Source organism: Octopus bimaculoides, chromosome 29 (assembly GCF_046866305.1).
Source record: "Octopus bimaculoides isolate indiv1 chromosome 29, ASM4686630v1, whole genome shotgun sequence".
Classification (NCBI taxonomy): Eukaryota; Metazoa; Mollusca; class Cephalopoda; order Octopoda; family Octopodidae; genus Octopus; species Octopus bimaculoides.
Window position 1 is genome coordinate 9,221,570 of NC_142956.1, and position 16,280 is coordinate 9,237,849.

A 16,280-nucleotide genomic window follows, 5' to 3' on the forward strand; every position below is an offset into this window, starting at 1 on the left:
GCTACAAAAAAGCACTGGTATTGGTGCCACATAAAATGCACTGGTGATGGTGTCACATAAAAAGCACTAAAGATGGTGTCACGTATAAAGTACTAAAGCTGGTGCCACATAAAAAGCACTGGTGATGGTGTATATAAGATATATTGGTGCTAGTGCCATGTAAAAAGCACTAGTGATGGTGCCATGTAAAAATCACAGGTGATGGTAGCACATAAAAAGCACTGGAGATAGTACCACATAAAAAGCACTGGAGATAGTACCACATAAAAAACACTGGAGATAGTACCACATAAAAAACACTGGTGATTGAGCTACATAAAAAGTACTAGTGATGGTGTTTAACCTCAGGTCAGTCCAGATCCTGTAGGACTATGATCAAAGATGTTAGGGTATTATTTGAGAGAGGTCCTGGTTGCTATTTCTTCAGTGTAAGGGCTCTCTTGTTTTAGGGGCCAGTCTACAGTAGAGGTAGATAAATTATCAGTATGATAGAAATGGTAACCCCAGAGCACAGACAGACTTACCTTAATGATCAGTGAAAGTAAGGAGTCAGAGAAATCAGCCAGGTTGTGGGCCCTAAAAAGGAAATCCAGTAAGACATTGTTCCAAGGTTGAGACATAATCTGGTGTTCTAGGGGAAGAGAAAGGAAAATAAAACACAAAGAATTATCGGGGATTGGGAAAGATTGTGGACAGAAAATATTGTTTTTGTTGCTGTTGTTTAGCCCTAGGTTAGTGCTGAACCAGCAGACTTAAGATCAAAGGTGTAGGTACGGCTATGTGGTAAGAAACCTGCTTCTCAACCTCATGTGTAACACCTTGAGCAAGTATCTTCTACTATAGCCTTGATCCAACCAAAGCCTTGTGAGTGAATTTGGTTGATGGAAACTGAAAGAAGCCCTTCGTGTGTGTGTGTCTTTGTCTCCTACCACTGCTTGACAACTGGTATTGGTGTGTTCATGTCCCTGTAACTTAGCAGTTCATCAAAAGAGATCAATAGAATAAGTACCAGGCTTGAAAAATAAAAAAAGTACTGGGGTTGATTTAGTCAACTAAAAGTTCTTCGGGGTAGTGCTCCAGCATGGCCAGAATCTGATGACTGAAACAAATAAAAGATAAAAGATAAAAGATAGATGAGCTTCTTTCAGTTTCCATCTATCAAATCCACTCACAAAGTTTTGGTTGTCCCAATGCTATAGTAGAAGACACTTGCCCAGAGTCCCACCATGTGGGACTGAACATGGAACCATGTGGTTGGGAAGCAAACTTCTTACCACACAGCCATGCCTGCATCTACACACACATACACACATGATGGGCTTCTTTCAGTTTCCATCAACCAAATCCACTCACAAGGCTTTGGTGAACCCGAGGCTTAGTAGAAGACACTTGCCCAAGGTGCCACACAGCAGGACTATGATATATCTGGAACTATACCTCTGTGAATCCCTTCTTGATGTGTGTTTCACTAATTTATTAATTACAATAGGTCTGATGCCCCAGGGTTGGCTTGGGCTCTGCTACTACAAACCATAGAAACAACTAAACCTCCAATGTCACATTATGGCTTTAAAAACAGGTGTTGGACTCATCATCATCATCATCATCATCATCATCATCGTTTAACGTCCGCTTTCCATGCTAGCATGGGTTGGACGATTTGACTGAGGACTGGTGCAACCGGATGGCTACATCAGGCTCCAATCTGATTTAGCAGAGTTTCTACAGCTGGATGTCCTTCCTAATGCCAACCACTCAGAGAGTGTAGTGGGTGCTTTTACGTGTCACCCGCACGAAAACGGCCACGCTCGAAATGGTGTCTTTTATGTGCCACCCGCACAAGCCAGTCCAGGGGCACTGGCAACGATCTCACTCGAAAATCCTACGGGAGCCAGTCAGGCGGTACTGGCAACGGCCACGCTCAAAATGGTGCATCTCATGTGCCACCTGCACAAGAGCCAGTCCAGGGGCACTGGCAACGATCTTACTTGGCTTGCCGGGTCTTCTCACGCACAGCACATTTCCAAAGGTCTCGGTCAGTAGTCATCGCCTCGGTGAGGCCCAATGTACGAAGGTCTTGCCTCACCACCTCAGCCCAGGTCTTCCAGGGCCTACCTCTTCCACGGGTTCCCTCAACTCATGATCATAAGATTGTGGTTTCAATTCCTGGGCCAGGCGATGCTTTGTGTTCTTGAGTAAATCACTTTATTTCATGTTGCTCCAGTCTACTCAGCTGTAAATGAGTAGCCCCATGACGGACTGATAGCCTGTGGCCTGGTGGCTATATGCCTCAATAATCTGAGAATTATGCCATTTGAGCACAAGTCCCTGGTAGGGTCTCCCATGCTGAACACTTCAAAGGAGAGAGGCCAGAATGATATGCACCACCTCTTCCCAGAGGTAGAAATGGGTTTGCATAGGGTCAACACCCCTACCTAGAAATATGCAAAGCTACAGAAGCATCAATGGTAATTCAAAACCATCAAAACTGAGGAGAGAAAGGTCCTTCTTCAGGGAAACATATGATGTGGTGCAGCAAAATTCAAAAGTAAGCTGCAAGAAAATTCAAGGATCCAACTGGAAAGAAGCAGAAATGACTACCCAGAGTCAAGAACAGTGGAAAATTAAAGTCATTTATGGCCTAAGCACTATAAGGAGTAAAGGGCTTAAGTAAGTATGATGATGGGTCACACATTGTCATTTTTCTGGACTACTTTTGTGCCAAATGTCTGCACTAGATTCTCAAGTTCTGGTGGTTGGACAAAATTTCAAACAGAAGTCTGTGAGATAGTATGAACCAAACTCCTATCAATCAAGAAATTCTGAAAAGGAAATAGGGCTGGGTCAGTCACCTTCTAAGGAGACCTCCAAGTAGCATTGCAAGACAAGTGTTAAACTGGCAATCTGAAGGAAAGAGGAAAGTTGGGTGATCTAAGAAGACTTGGAAAGGATGCTTGGAGAATGAAGTGAAAGAAATCAGTCTGTCTTGGTCTGTAATCAAGGAGGTAATCCAAGATCGAGTTCACTGGTATGAAATGGCCATGGACCTATGCTCCTCACAGAGTAATGTGGACTGACGAACTAACTAATTAGATAATACATTTATAATCAATATGACAGTATTAAAACTCTATTTTATGTCTTCTAATGCCATAAAGTATAAGCTGCAGACCTTTGTCAAATGTCTGCACTATATCCTAAAGATCTGGTGGTCAAACAAAATTTCAAACTGAAGTCCGTGGGATAGAATGAACCAAACTTCCATGGGGCTGGATTGGTCACACTCTAAGGAAACCTCCAAGCAGCTTTGCAAGACAAGTGTTAGACTGGCAACCTGAAGGAAAGGGGAGAGTTGGACGACCTAAGAAGACCTGGAAAGGATATGTGGAGGATAAAGCAAAAACAATTGGTCTTTCTTGGTATAAAATCAGAGAGATAATCCAAGATTATATCTACTGGTATGAAATAGTTGCAGTCCTAGCCTCCTTACAAAGTAATGTACCATATAGCTGTGTAGTTAAGAAGCTTGCTTCACAGTCATGGTTCTAAGTTCAATCTCACTACATGGAATTTGGTCAAGAGGAGGAGGTATGAGGACCAGTCAGCTCAAGGAATGGAGGCCATTATAGAGTAATGGTAGAAAAAACAGAGATGACTGGAGTCCTGAATCTCATCCAAAAGTTCAGGACTCTATTGTTGGTCCTCACTTGAGCCTTGTAAAGTGTCAACAGTACATACAAAAATAGGGGTCGTCACAACTGGAATGTCCACAATCAGGGCCAGATTAAGACCCATAGAGGCTCTAAACCAGTGGTTCTCAATCATTTTTTATCTATAGACCCCATTTCATTGGCGGACCCCTCGTAGCCATTCGATGTTTAAAAACCAGATTTATAGATGCTTCTTTCAAAATTCCTATTTTGTTCATCATACATGAACTCGTGTAGTTTGAACTGCATAAGACATTAAAAAAAAAAGAAAACAAGCTGTTTCTTGCAATAAATCCATCTAAAGCAAAATTTTTCTCGTAGACCCTTAATGTACTTCTATGGGTTCCCAATTTACTATTTTGTTTGCATAGACCCCTCTCTACCCCCAAAAATATCCATGTGGGCCCTGATTGAGAACCACTGCCCAAAATACTTAATGAAGCAAAATTAACAATAAGATGGAAAATAATGTTAATTTTTGCATACTTCCATTTTATTTATATTTCAAAAGTTTTCTAATTTTTTTAATTGCAAAGTCTTTGATCAGATCCTCACTATGACACCATGGACACTTTGAAATTATACTTCTGTCCATATAAACTATGAAGTGGTCCAAAAGTCTTGTCACCCCCTACTGAAAAGTAATAAGAACAATAGAGGAACAACATAACAGTACCAAACACATGTACTGGTTTTAGTCACATTGAGACTGTCTGCATGAACAGCAACAGTTTTGTAAAATATCACATAGGACATGGTGCCATATCGTTTTATGTCACGAAAATGATGGTGTTCATGCAGACATTCTCGATGTATGACAATATCAGTATCAATGAAAGTGAATGTACTAAAACCAATACATGTGTTTGATATTGTTATATTGTTCCTCTATTGTTTTTAGTACTTTTTAGTGGTGGTAGGGGGTAACAAGACTTTTGGACCCCCCTATACTTTGAATATTATTTTAGCAAGTTTAAAGCAATTTTTTTTGTACTGTAAACTATTTACCATTTCTTGTGATGCCCCCTTCCTATGATACCCTAAGCTTGTGCTTACTTTGTTCAATGGTTAAACCAGTGCTGTCTGTGATCATGGCTCAACTCACTCAGGACTGACCTGGAGTTAAACAACAACAACAAAGAACAAAATGTGAAGCGGAGATGGAGAAGGAGGAGGAGGAGGAGGAAAATGGATGGTAAACTCACCAAAGCAAGAATTGTTGATGTTGAGAAAGTCCAACATGTTGAGCAGACATTGGATAGATTCTGACTGGCCAGTGGTGATGTTCTATGCAGTATGAAAATATATAATGTAGGACGTTAGAGACAGTTATATCTAGGTAACCATCCATCTGTGGCGACCACCTCAATGAGAAACTTCAACACATTGTGGAGACATGTATATATGCATACAAACATACATACATAAATACATACATGCATATATATATATATATATATATATATATATATATATATATATATATAGTTGAAATTTATAGAAAAACAAAAGATGAAGACAGGTGTATGAACAACAAGTAAGTAAATATAATAGTTTCATGCTCAAGAAAATGAAAAAGTTTTGAGCCTTTGCTCTTCAACAGAAAGGAATAAGAGAAAATAAGCAGTGAGAATGAAAAAAAACTTGTAGATTTCAGCAGTCCATATATGCATGTATGTGTATATATATATATATATATATATATATATATATATATATCATCATCATCATTTAACGTCCGATTTCCATGCTAGCATAGGTTGGACAATTTGAGTGAGGACTGACAAACCAGATGGCTGCACCAGGCTCCAATCTGATCTGGCAGAGTTTCTACACCTGGATGCCCTTCCTAAAGCCAACCACTCCAAGAGTGTAGTGGGTGCTTTTACGTGCCACTGGCACGAGGGCCAGTCACACGGTACTGGCAACGGCCATGCTCAAGAAAGTGTTTTTTACGTGCCAACTGCACGGGAGCCAGTCCAGCGGCACTGGCAACAACCTCGCTCGAATGATTTTCTAACATGCCACCAGCACAAGTGCTAGAATGCAACGCTATACACACACATGTATATATATAAGGCACAGGCGTGGATGTGTGGTAAGAAGTTTGTTTCCCAACCACATGCAGGGAACCTTGGGCAAGTGTCTTCTACTATGGCCTCGGACTGACCAAAGTCTTGTGAGTGGATTTGGTAGATGGAAACTGAAAGAAACCGAGTGGACTGGAGTAACAGTTTTATACACTGCCAGGAATCAAATGCATGCCCCTATGATCGTAAGCCAAATACCTCAAGTATAAAGCCATGTTCTTTCACAGCGGATTGGCTATACAGTCTCACAAACTTTAACCTTTCTTACTTGAATTAATCACAAAAACCATTGTCAATTTTTGTTCTAATGGACCAAAGGGACACAACTCTTATCTCCCTTCCTGCCATATGTCTTTTTCTTGTTTCCTTTTCCCATCTAGTTTTTTGTCTCATTCTTTCTCGCTTTCTCTAACAGAGTGGCCATGTTGTATTCTGGACTTGAAAGATTGCAGTCAAGTACAGGGCATGCTATACAAGCTTGTCTGACTATTGTACTGTCAGAGTATTAAACTTATATAACTCACATTTATATCTTGGATAGATGAATGGAATGCATTGTTTTGTTGATCCCACCGATAACAGCTCAGTACACATACACAATATATATATAGGTACAAGCATGGCTATGTTGATGTACAGAAAGTAATGCTGGAGTCTGTTGAGATTTTGATAAACAATTTAGTCTTTCCATATGCAAAAAAAAAAGAAAAAAAATGAATGCTTTTACAACAAACATCAAAATGTTGAGAGAGTTTTTGTGCTTGATGTAGTTGTAGCAACAGATAAAGTATGATTAGTTGCTTGTTGGTTACCAACTTCTAATGTCATTCAATCTCTGACTGTTCACTGCCCTTGTCTGGTCAGCTGCTGTCTGCTGTCTCTGTTGGCGAATCCTTACAGTGTCTGTCAATGCTCTCTCTGTTGCATCCCAAAGCTCTCGGTCAAGTGGTCATGGTGTACCAAGTTTATACTGGTCAATAGGCTAAGAAGGAAGCACACCAAACAAAAATCCTTGCTGGAGTTTATTTGGCGCAAAGTTGTGATTGATTAGATTTTGTTGATCACATGAGTAATCATCATCATCGTCATCACCATTTAATGTCTGCTTTTCATGCTGGTATGGGTTGGATAGGTTGACTGAAAACGAGTAAGGTGGGTGGGGGTGCGCTGCATCAGGTTCCAATCTGATTTGGCAAGGTTTTTATGGCTGGATGCCCTTCCTAACGCCAACTACTTTGAGAGTGTAGTGGGTGTTCTTTACATGTCACCAGCACAAGTGTCATTGACCTGACGTGTGCATCGGCCATGACAACGGTCTCACTTGGCTTGACAGGTCTATACAGGCATGGTATATTGCCAAAGGTCTTGGTCACCTACGACTGCTTCCATGAGGCCAAACGCTCAAATGGTGCTTTTTATGTGCACTGGTATGGGTGCCAATTAAATGGTATTAGCATTGGCCATGACTATGATTGGATGGCACTGGCATTGACCACGACTAATATTCTAGCAAATTGTGATATTGGGTGATCATTGAATATTCCTACTACACGGTTAAGAAGATTGCTTCCCAGCCATATGGTCTTGGGTTCAGTCTCAGTGTAGCACCTGGGGCATGTGTCTCTACTTTAGCCTTGAACCAACCAAAGCCTTGCGAATGAATTTTGAGTACAGAAATTCAAAGATGCCTGTCATGTATGTATCTATATACTATTATGTATGTGTGTGTGTGTGTGTGTATCCTTGTCTAGACATTTGATGGTTGTGAATGGGCATCATCTTCATATAAACAAGGTTATTCATCTCGAGACTTATGTCTGGTCATGGGGAGATATTACTTTACTTGGAATCAGGTGAGGGTTGGTGGGAGGAAGGATATCTGACCATAGAAAATCTGCCAACCATGGAAAAATGGATGTTAAATGATGATTATATGATTATATATAGGCACTTGTGCCGGTGGCACGTGAACAAAACATTTGATGATGATGATGATGATGATGATGATGATATATATATATCATTAATTAAATATATTCTGTTAGAATATTATACACTGAATTTATAATGAGTGCTCTTTGTATAAAATGCCAAAAATATTAATACTATAAGGTATTTAGACATTAACACGGATGATTTTGTATACTGTATTTTGAAATAATGGCATGAAATTCAATATCAAGCAAAATTTCTCACGAAGATATATATGTCTAAAATAGTATTGTATTAAAAATATATATATAAATATATGAAACATGACAGCTTAAAAAATTGTTATCATTATAATGGAATCCATTGTTGAAGAGCAGAAGTATTAACAATGGATTCCATTATAAGGACAATATTTTCGTGAAACGATCGTAAGATGCAATAATTAACAAATTTTTAAGCTGTCATGTTTCATATATTTATATTTATTTTTAATACAATACTATTTTAGACATATATATCTTTGTGAGAAATTTTGTTTGATATTGAATTTCATGCTATTATTTCAAAATACTATATATATCTATATATATAAGGTACAGTGTATATTTAAATACATAAGAGGAATCCACTCATGGGATTCTTTACGCTAGAAAGAACAGCTAGGTCCCAGAACCACAAAAATTAGGGAATTTTATCCCTAATTATGTATTTAAATATACAGTGTACCTTATGAGTAATTCATAGTCTTTGGACTAAACTTTTATACGATAGGCCACTTGGAGGTGAAAATTTTTATTAATTTCCATTTCCCTTTGATATGATTAAGTATATATATATATATATATATATATATGTGACCCATGACTAATTCTCTTATCTCTGCCTTTTCACCACTGGACACCTAGCATGCTGGTCAACTTTTTCTCCTCTCTTACTAATTCTCTTTTTTATATCCATTTGAGGATTTTTTCTAGGTATTATCCATCACTCTCATGTTTGGCTGAAAGGCTTTATTTATTGTCTTTGTCTTTCATTTTAAATTACATTTGTTTACTTTCGTACGTCCACCCTGTATTGTCTTTTTTGTTCAAGCCCTAATTCGACACAAATCTTGCAGGTGCCACCAATATACGAAGCTCTCAGTCTTATAGTTAAGGCACGAAACTGAGTATTAGTATTTTGGTTGATGACTAATGAAGAATTATGCTCCCTCTGTGTCTGTCCTATGTGTATATTTTGTAGTATTTCATTTCCTGACTTTTGTTAACAGCAAGTTTATAAATACATATGTATAAGTGAAGGCGCATAGCTCAGTGGTTAAAGTGTCAGGCTCACAATCATGAGGTAGTGAGTTTGATTCCCAGACCGGGCTGCAAAATTTCAAGTCTCTTGAGCAAGACACTTTATTTCACATTGCTCCAGTTCACTCAGCCGTAGAAATGAGTTGTGACGTTACTGGTGCCAAGCTGTATCAGCCTTTGCCTTTCGCTTGGATAATATTGGTAGCATGGAGAGGGGTGGCTGGTATGCATGGGTGACAGGGTTATCCCCGTGCATTGGTGTACAGGCACAGCATATACGTAGAATGCAGTTAACAACAGGATAAACAAGAGTTTATCAGGAAACAATACAAATAATCAGAAAATGGTAGGTAAAAGAGTGAGCTAGTAATGCTCTAGGGAATACTACAATTTATTTACGGGTAGTTTCAATTTAAGTGGGGGGAGATGTTTTAAAATTTAAGAAAGGAAGTTATCAAAAAAAATATATATATAAGGAAACTTACTAACATGATTATCAAAGGGCAGTACCTATGTTAACAAAGTAAACCCAAGTAAATGCATCCAAAACATTACCGTAGGGTGCTTAAGGAAGTTTACTCACAGAAAATATTACTGAAAATCTGGCCTATGGTCCACAAGGGGCAAGTCTAAGTCCAGCAGTCTCTACAATTGGTCAGTTACAATTTGGACTTAGGTCACAAGTTAAAACCATTACAATGGATATTTCTAGAAAAATAAACAAGAAAAGATAAAGGGCCCGGGCGCAAAGATAATGATATAAGTGGTGTGGGGCCACTTATGTCCTTCAGCAGCTTAACGTCATAACATACATGAAGGAACTGTACATTGGTAAATTATGTCCTTAATTCTACAGGTGTTACTGAAGGCACAATTATTCCTGTTCCTACAGTCACATAGATTATGCTGTGGTGGGGAGTTGCTTCCTAGTGGGGGTAGGATTAGGTCTATTGAGGTTAAAGTGGTTATTTTGGTTCTGAGTGTATTCTGTAATAAGGTTGCAGTGGTGTGCATTGTTATTGTTCCTATTAATACCACTGTTGTTGCTATTTTTGTTTCTATTTGAGTAGAAAGTATCTAAGTTTTTATTATTCAGGGAGGATATAACGCTCCCTAAATTATGTGTAAGGCTATAACCTATCCTTATTGTTCTATATTTATAAATATAATTAAGGGATCAGCAAATATTTGCTTCACCATATACCGAAGTTCAGAAATAGCAGCTAAAAAAGCTGAGAATCCCACAGATAGCATCACTTGTAACTCACAAAGGCAAAAACAAGAAGAAAAAACAATGAAAACTAACCAATTCCGATGTTTAACAGTAGACGCGTTCCTGGATCATGATTGATAATAATCAATTTCCTTCATCAATACTGTATTCCAGTAGTAAATTTGACTATGCTAGCAAACTGTGTAAGCATGGACTAGTAACATTCCACACCGACACAGGTCTGAAAGCATAACCGAATCCACCTCGGTCAGCCAGTCTAACTGTCCTTCCCTCAAGAATATTTATTGTTCTATATATAAATTTAAAATACCTATCATTCTTATCAAAATGTCTATTTACAACATTCAATAATTACTTAGCTAAGTCCATCCTTATTAGCATTGCAAAAGGGATTATGTACCAGATTTTATCTCCTGGTTTACCAGTAGTTTCTTCGTGGATAAGTTCCTTTGGTACTTATTGTGCCTAAGGGGATCGTTCTTGAACTTAATGTCCTTAATTAAAGACCAGAGTTCATTTTCAAAAGCTTCAAGGTGACTATTCAGCGGCAGCATTTTCTTAGTTCTGAAAATTCTCGTGGTAAAATCCTTATTGTCCATATTATTGTTGATATTGGTGTTGGCTGTGGCAATAGTACTCGTATCAAGAGGAGTTTTTCCAAGCCTTCTGTCATAGTGGTTGGCTATCTAATGAATTCTATGGGTGAAATCAGTAAATTTAGAAATGAGTTCTTTGAGGTAAGTGTTCTTAGGAGGAATTGGTGTGTCCCTTAGGGATGGGTCAATCAAAATTTTCTTCATTTTACCGATAATATTCATTTTACTACCTATTGAAGTTATCAGTATATATATGTAGCAAAGACCAAAGTTCTAGTAAGGAGGAAGGCGAACACATCACACACACCCTCAGGTAGGTGGGCCTACTTGATCTGTAGGAAAGGTGGAGGTAGAAACTCTATAAGATGTACCCAGTGTAAGCTATGGACACATAAGAGGTGCAGCAACATCAAAGGAAGATTAACTGAGAAGATAGCTTTCATGTGCGGCAGATGCACAGGGGCAATAAACACCACAGATGCTCAGGAAACAGATTCCATCACATTCCAGGGAGAGGAACTAGAAGTAGTGGATAGCTTCCGCTACCTAGGTGACCAAGGTAGTAGTAGGGGTGGATGCTCAGAGAGTGTTACCACTAGAATAAGAATAGTTTAGAAAGCTTCTACCCCTACTGGTGACAAAGGGCCTCTCACTCAGAGTGAAAAGTAGATTGTATGATGCATGTGTGCAAACTGCCATGCTTCACGGCAGTGAAACATGGGCCATGACTGCGGAGGACATGCATAGGCTCGAAAGAAATGAAGCTAGCATGATCCACTGGATGAGTAATGTCAGTGTGCACACACAACAGAGTGTAAGTGCCCTGAGAGAAATGTTGGACATAAGAAGCATAGAACATGGCGTGCAAGAGAGACGTTTGCGCTGGTGTGGTCATGTACTATGGATGGATGAGGAGAGATGTGTGAAGAAGTGCCACTCCCAAACAGTTGAAGGAATCCGGGGTAGAGGTAGACCCAGGAAGACATGGGATGAGGCATGACCTTTGAACGTTGGGCCTCACAGAGGCAATGACGAAAGAGCGAGACATCTGGAGATATGCTGTGACTGTGAAGACCCGGCAAATAAAGTGAGTTCACGGCTGTATCCTACACCAGTTTTCGTATAACCAGCCCTAGCCCATTCAAAAAGTACCTTGGATTGTAGGGCGACCTGCTGTGCTTGAGGAGACCTATTGAGTCAAGTACATCAACATCAAAATGAAAATCAAATGGAAATTGTAGTTGTGATACCCGTGCCAGTGGCACGTAAAAAGCACTATCCAAATGTGGCCGATGCCAGCACCGCCTTGACTGGCTTCCGTGCCAGTGGCACGTAAAAAGCACCAACCGATTGTGGCCGTTGCCGGCTTCCTCTGGCCTCTGAGCCGGTGGCACGTATAAGGCACCCACTACACTCACAGAGTGGTTGGCATTAGGGAGGGCATCCAGCTGTAGAAACACTGCCAGATCAGGCTGGAGCCTGGTGCAGCCTCCTGGCTTTCCAGACCTTGGTCAAACCGTCCAACCCATGCTAGTATGGAAAGCGGACGTTAAATGATAATGATGATGATGATGATGATGATGATGATGATGATTCATATGTATATGTATGTATACTAATGGTTGATACATACTGAACAATATATAAGCAACATGGGGACAAGATATGTCAAGTGTAAACAGAGTTAGTGTTTATAAAAACCAACTAAGGGATAGAATACCTGTATGTACTATTGGTATCTGTCACCCATGTTATCCCCGGGTATTGGTGTGCAGGCATAGCATACACGTAGAATGCAAGTAACAACAGGATAAGCAAGAGTTTATCAGGAAACAATACAAATAATCAGAAAATGGAGAAAGCCTCAGATTAACAAACACATCGATTGGACTATATTTATAGCTTATTTTTTAATACAAAGCATGACATAACAAATAAATATTAAGGTATGTGTATATATATAAAACATTGGGATATTCTAACTTTACATATTTTTCTAGTTTGTAAATATTGTTTGTTCATGTAAAACATGAAAATGAAAGACACCTTAAGGAAAGAAAAGAAATACACCATTACTGTTGTTTCTGCTTGCAATTTGAAATCTGAAATCTGAATTCAAAATCGAACCAAATCCGATGACTGGCACCCATGCCAACCTTTCCTTCATTGGACACTAAACTCTACTTGTGAAGACCTGTTGGGGCATTTGAAATCAAAATCGTAATTGAACCATACTCGATGACTGGCACCTGTGCCAGTGGAGCACTAACAGCACTGTCTGAGCATGTTCGTTGCCAGAGCAGCTGTCTGGCTTCTGTGCTAGTAGCCCATAAATAGCACCATTTGAGCGTAATCGTTACCAGCGTCGCCTTCTAGCACTTGTGCTGGTGGCACATTAGAAAATCATTCGAGCGAGGTCATTGCCAGTGCCGCTCGATTGGCTCCCGTGCAGGTGGCACATAAAAAACACCTTTTTGAGTGTGGCCGTTGCCAGTACCGTGTGACTGACCCTCGTACCCGTGGCATGTAAAAGCACCCACTACACTCTCGGAGTGGTTGGCGTTAGGAAGGGCATCCAGCTGTAGAAACTCTGCCAGATCAGATTAGAGTCTGGTGCAGCCTTCTGGCTTGCCAGTCCTCAGTCAAATCGTCCAACCCATGCTAGCATGGAAAGCGGACGTTAAACGACAGTGATGATGATGATGATAATCATCTCTATAACATTGGGTTTTATTTTTCTAATTTGTAAGTATTGTACTAATGTTTCTTTCATGCAAAAACATGAGATTAAAAGAAACCTGACTTTATTTTTCAATGCAAAACATTGAAATTACACAATGTAGACATAGACATGTTTCCAAACACATGAACTCACAGGCATACATACGCACACAATTATTTTTCCCATCCTAGGACTGACAAATTGGAGGTCACCATCCTTGAACCCATGTTAATACAATGGTAAATGACTAAATAAATAAATAAATGGTGAATACATGTCAAATTGAAAGGGATACCCTCCCTCCTCCCTCTCACTACCTACCTACCTGCCTGCCTGCCTGTCTGTCTATCTTTCTATCTATCTATCTCCATTGTCCTCCAACCTCACCCCAAAAAACAATGTTTTCTTCTAAACAAAACAAAGAAACATCTGTTTCACATAAATGAACAACCTGTTTGTACATACACAGTCTTATTTGACAAGTTCGAAAAACAAAGAAAAAGCATTAATAATAATCTATATATATAAAAACGAGAATGTGTGTGTGTCTGTCTGTCTGTCTGTGTGAATCCCTAAAACTTGAGAACTACGCAACCAACTTCATTCAAATTTTACAGATGCCTTACTTAGGGTTCCAGTTGTGTTTTAGTCAAAAAAAAATTTAACTACTTGCAGAGTTCGAGCACACGGCAACATAATATCTCCTCCACTATTTAAGTATTACGTGTCAAAAGTGAAACAAAAACACTCATGTCAAATACTTTCACTTTAAAAATGAAACTATTCCACTAACTGAAACAATCACATTTCGATACTGTAATGACAGATACTTTCACAGAGAGAGGAAGAGAGAAAGAGAGAGAGAGAGATGTATATGTACACCATTTCGATACTGTAATGACAGATACTTTCAGAGAGAGAGAAAGAGAGAAAGAGATGTATATGTATACATACAGATGTATATGTACACGTATATGTATATATATATATATATATATATATATATATATATATATATATATATATATAGATCTATATGCATACATGTATATGTATACATATGTGTAGATGTATATATATATATATATATATATAGATGTACATGTAATATGTACACATATATACATATATACAAGCATACCGATATCTATACATATATACACCCATCACACACACATACACATGCACACAAACACACACATTAGTAATTTGTTTTCTTATCCAAAACTACGTCAAAAGTACTGAATGGATTTTTATGAAATTTGGAAATTATATTCTTTGCATAACGGCCATAACTCCCATGAAAATTCATATATTTTTGATGTTGATGAAATTTTAACCCGAACATAACAGATGAGCATTATTTAGAAAATGATGTCACACGTTATCGAGGCTACCATTCTTTCTGGATGTGCAAAAGGGGATGACGTCTTTATTCCAAGAATTCCTCTTACTCCATCAGGAGCAGACATTCCTTTTACATTCAGAAGACTACAATTCCCCCTTCGTGTGACTTTTGCCATGTCCATAAACAAATCTCAGGGTCAAACACTGTCTGTAGCTGGTCTTCTCTCGGAAGAGCCCTGCTTCTCACATGGACAACTGTATGTTGGCTGCTCAAGAGTGGGCAGCAAAAAAAACCTATTTGTATATGCTCCACAAGGGAAAACAAGGAACATTGTTTACAACAAGGTGTTATAATCACAACAGCAAGAAAGTATGTACATGATCACCTTCTTTTACGAAACTTCATTGACTTTCATATATTTATATTGATATACATATATATACGTGTTTGGGTGCGTGTGTGTATATACATCTCTATATATAAAGATGATGCATAGTCTAGACAGCGTTTTTAGATTTCATTATTCTCTTTAACCCGGGCAACGCCGGGTATTTCTGCTAGTGAATAAATAAAAAACATTTTTTCCCAAATTCTGGCGACCTTCATTTTCGTCAATATACAATATCTGTACACCACTTCTAACACTCTATACATATATATATATATAAATATGTGACACTAATTCGGTAGCCATGATAAAACTCCGAGTTTCGGATGCCGGGGTAGGAGCCCACGCCAACATCTCTTCAGTTATCCGGCCATTGAAAATTCCTGTGAAAAATGACCGTTAAACAAAGGGAAATTACTGTGTGGTTCACCGTCATTAAGACAAAATAGCTATAGGCCGCTAAGTGAGGGGAGGGGGTAAAAGTAAGGGAGTAGAGAAGTCTATAGCGTTCGTGTAAGTGCACCAATCTGTACATTCGCCTATATTTATATACTAAACCACCCTCGCTTGAAACACACATGCTCACTCACATACTCGCCAAAAGCTATACATATATATACCCACATACACACCCACACTCACACAACCATGCACCCATACACACACACGCACACAACCATGCACCCATACACACACACGCATAAAAAATTTTATAGGGGTAAAAGCAAAAACAGAAGAAAGTGTGGGAAAGCTATAAGGTTAAAATGTATCTAATATGCGCATACATCTATATACGCACGTACCCACACACATGCACACATTCACAAGCGCGCACATAAGGTTCCATGTACGTGTCTATACTATATATACTATAAAACAAATCAACTTGAGGACTTATTTTTTAAAGCATAGTGCATATTCTATTGGTCTCTTTGCTGAACAACTAAGTTATGGGGATG

The 16,280-nt window shown here is 38.9% G+C and overlaps 1 protein-coding gene across 3 annotated transcripts in view; it reads right to left on the minus strand.

Annotated features, from left to right (window-relative positions):
- LOC106878278 (uncharacterized) overlaps positions 1–16,280 on the minus strand; it is a 213,508-nt gene that overhangs the window by 5,423 nt on the left and 191,805 nt on the right. For 2 of the 3 annotated variants that reach the window (XM_089345481.1, XM_089345480.1), the window contains 2 exons: positions 4,916–4,997; positions 525–631 (listed from right to left, as the gene is read on the minus strand). In XM_089345481.1, the coding sequence (XP_089201607.1) occupies positions 525–631; positions 4,916–4,997 (189 nt within the window). The remainder of the gene's footprint in view (positions 1–524; positions 632–4,915; positions 4,998–16,280) is intronic. The other variant, XR_016238985.1, reaches the window with a different exon arrangement.